The following is a 1,698-nucleotide window of genomic DNA, read 5'->3' as shown; positions in this document are numbered from 1 at the left end:
TTCAACTTTTAGCGACACAGAGCGAAGATTCATTAGTTAGCTAGCGGAGCTCACTGATTACTGTACAAACACAACTTTATCAGTAATTTGGGTGAAACTGGATGATATTTTATGGAGAGGATATTGTCTGGTTTTCCCTCTGACGTCCTCCGGCTGCTCTGCCTCAACTCTGTTTTTACTGATGCACGTAAACATGTAAACTTTGAATCAAACAGTTTCTTTCACTTAGGAGTCTCTGTCTTGGTTGTTTGACCCGACAGAGTGACAGGAACGCAGTACAGAACATATGGCCAACGCCGGAGATACCGTACACCATCAGCTGGGAGTTGGGTAAGACCAGGACCCGCTGTGGTCCTACAGTCGGCTCAGATGCGGCTCTGTCATGTCACATGTTTACTGTCGTTGTGTCTTTTCCAGTGAGTCGGACGGGGGACATCCTCTCTGCTATGGCAATGGTATCCCAACACACCTGTGTGTCCTTCCACAAGCGAACCTCTGAGACCAACTACCTGCTCTTCGAACCGAGCAACGGGTACGAAAATATTTAATATTTCATAACGAATGTCGGGCTGCAGCAAGGACAAGTTTCATTCTCTTGCATAACCCTTTGGTCACCATCGATAATGCAGGTACGATATTGATTATGGACAAGAGTGTGGTGATTGATTGGTAAGAGCAATTGGAGAAATTTGTGACTAATGCTAATTAAAGGCAAGTTAGCAAGAAGTAATGTCAGTTATACTTTCAAAATAAAGCTTGGTTTGTTTCAAATCTGGCAGAACCAGAAAATATTAAAGCTACAGATGCTTTTTATTCTTCATAAAATCTTAAAAATCCAGTTTTTGGACAGATAAATCTTCGGTAAAGCAAACAGAGTAACATTCTGTAAACTACCTTTCATAAAAAAAACTTTGTTGTTGTAGTAGTAGTTTAACTTGAGGGTATTTTTTTTTTCCAATTTGCACCAAACTTCATGTCTGATAAAAGTCCTGCCCCGAACAGTCAATTTACATCTCCTTCCATTATCGCTAACTAACAGCATGACTCTGTTACAACTTAGGAAACTCAGGATTGTATTAAAAACCAAAGTCACAACACATGAAGAAAAACACAAAACTCAAAAGTATCCAGAGACCGAATGAATTGACACAGATCAAAACACTAAACACACAGCTGAAAGTAAACAAGATTGGGGAAAATGGACACAGGAAGTAAAGTAAAAAGACTTGAGGAGGAAAACTCCAAATTAAAAGGACAGACAGACTTTAGCTGCATTTGGTTTTATATTTTGGGTAATTTTCATGTTAACTGGCTAGCTAGCTAATGTTAGCTACCTTGTGCTCATATTACCCATATTTCTGCAAGTAATGTAAACCACCGAGCAGTAATTCAGTGAACCCATTGTTACCACTTAAATAAATGCATTAATAGGTTATAATTTACTGATTTAGGTTTAACCTTTTTTTTAAGCTGTGTTGACATAAAGTGGAAACTACTTGGAACCCAATCAATTTAAAAACTTTATGAATTCGTGAATAAAAATGCAATTTTGATCGACTTACTAGCTTTTATTTTTAAATTGTTTTTAATGTTGGAATGTTGCATTTTTTTTAACTCCTGTGATGTCATCTGAATGTCATGATGTCATTCAAAGATCAAAGCCTATAGAATGTTCCTTTGATACAAAGACGAACATTC

The 1,698-nt window shown here is 37.7% G+C and overlaps 2 protein-coding genes across 3 annotated transcripts in view; both read left to right on the top strand.

Moving 5' to 3' along the window:
• LOC118333605 (astacin-like metalloprotease toxin 1) overlaps nt 1-563 on the top strand; it is a 2,489-nt gene extending 1,926 nt beyond the window's left edge. Inside the window, exons 5-6 of the mRNA XM_035669322.1 lie at nt 261-330; nt 418-563. Of these exons, the coding sequence (XP_035525215.1) occupies nt 261-330; nt 418-548 (201 nt within the window). The 3' untranslated portion in view covers nt 549-563. The remainder of the gene's footprint in view (nt 1-260; nt 331-417) is intronic.
• The window catches only part of uvssa (UV-stimulated scaffold protein A), a 55,145-nt gene that overhangs the window by 26,204 nt on the left and 27,243 nt on the right, over nt 1-1,698 (top strand). The window lies entirely within an intron of this gene.

This window comes from Morone saxatilis, unplaced genomic scaffold (genome assembly GCF_004916995.1).
Source record: "Morone saxatilis isolate NCDOM2014 unplaced genomic scaffold, NCSU_SB_2.0 Contig22, whole genome shotgun sequence".
NCBI classification, from domain to species: domain Eukaryota; kingdom Metazoa; phylum Chordata; class Actinopteri; family Moronidae; genus Morone; species Morone saxatilis.
This window is presented reverse-complemented; position numbering and strand designations above follow the sequence as displayed.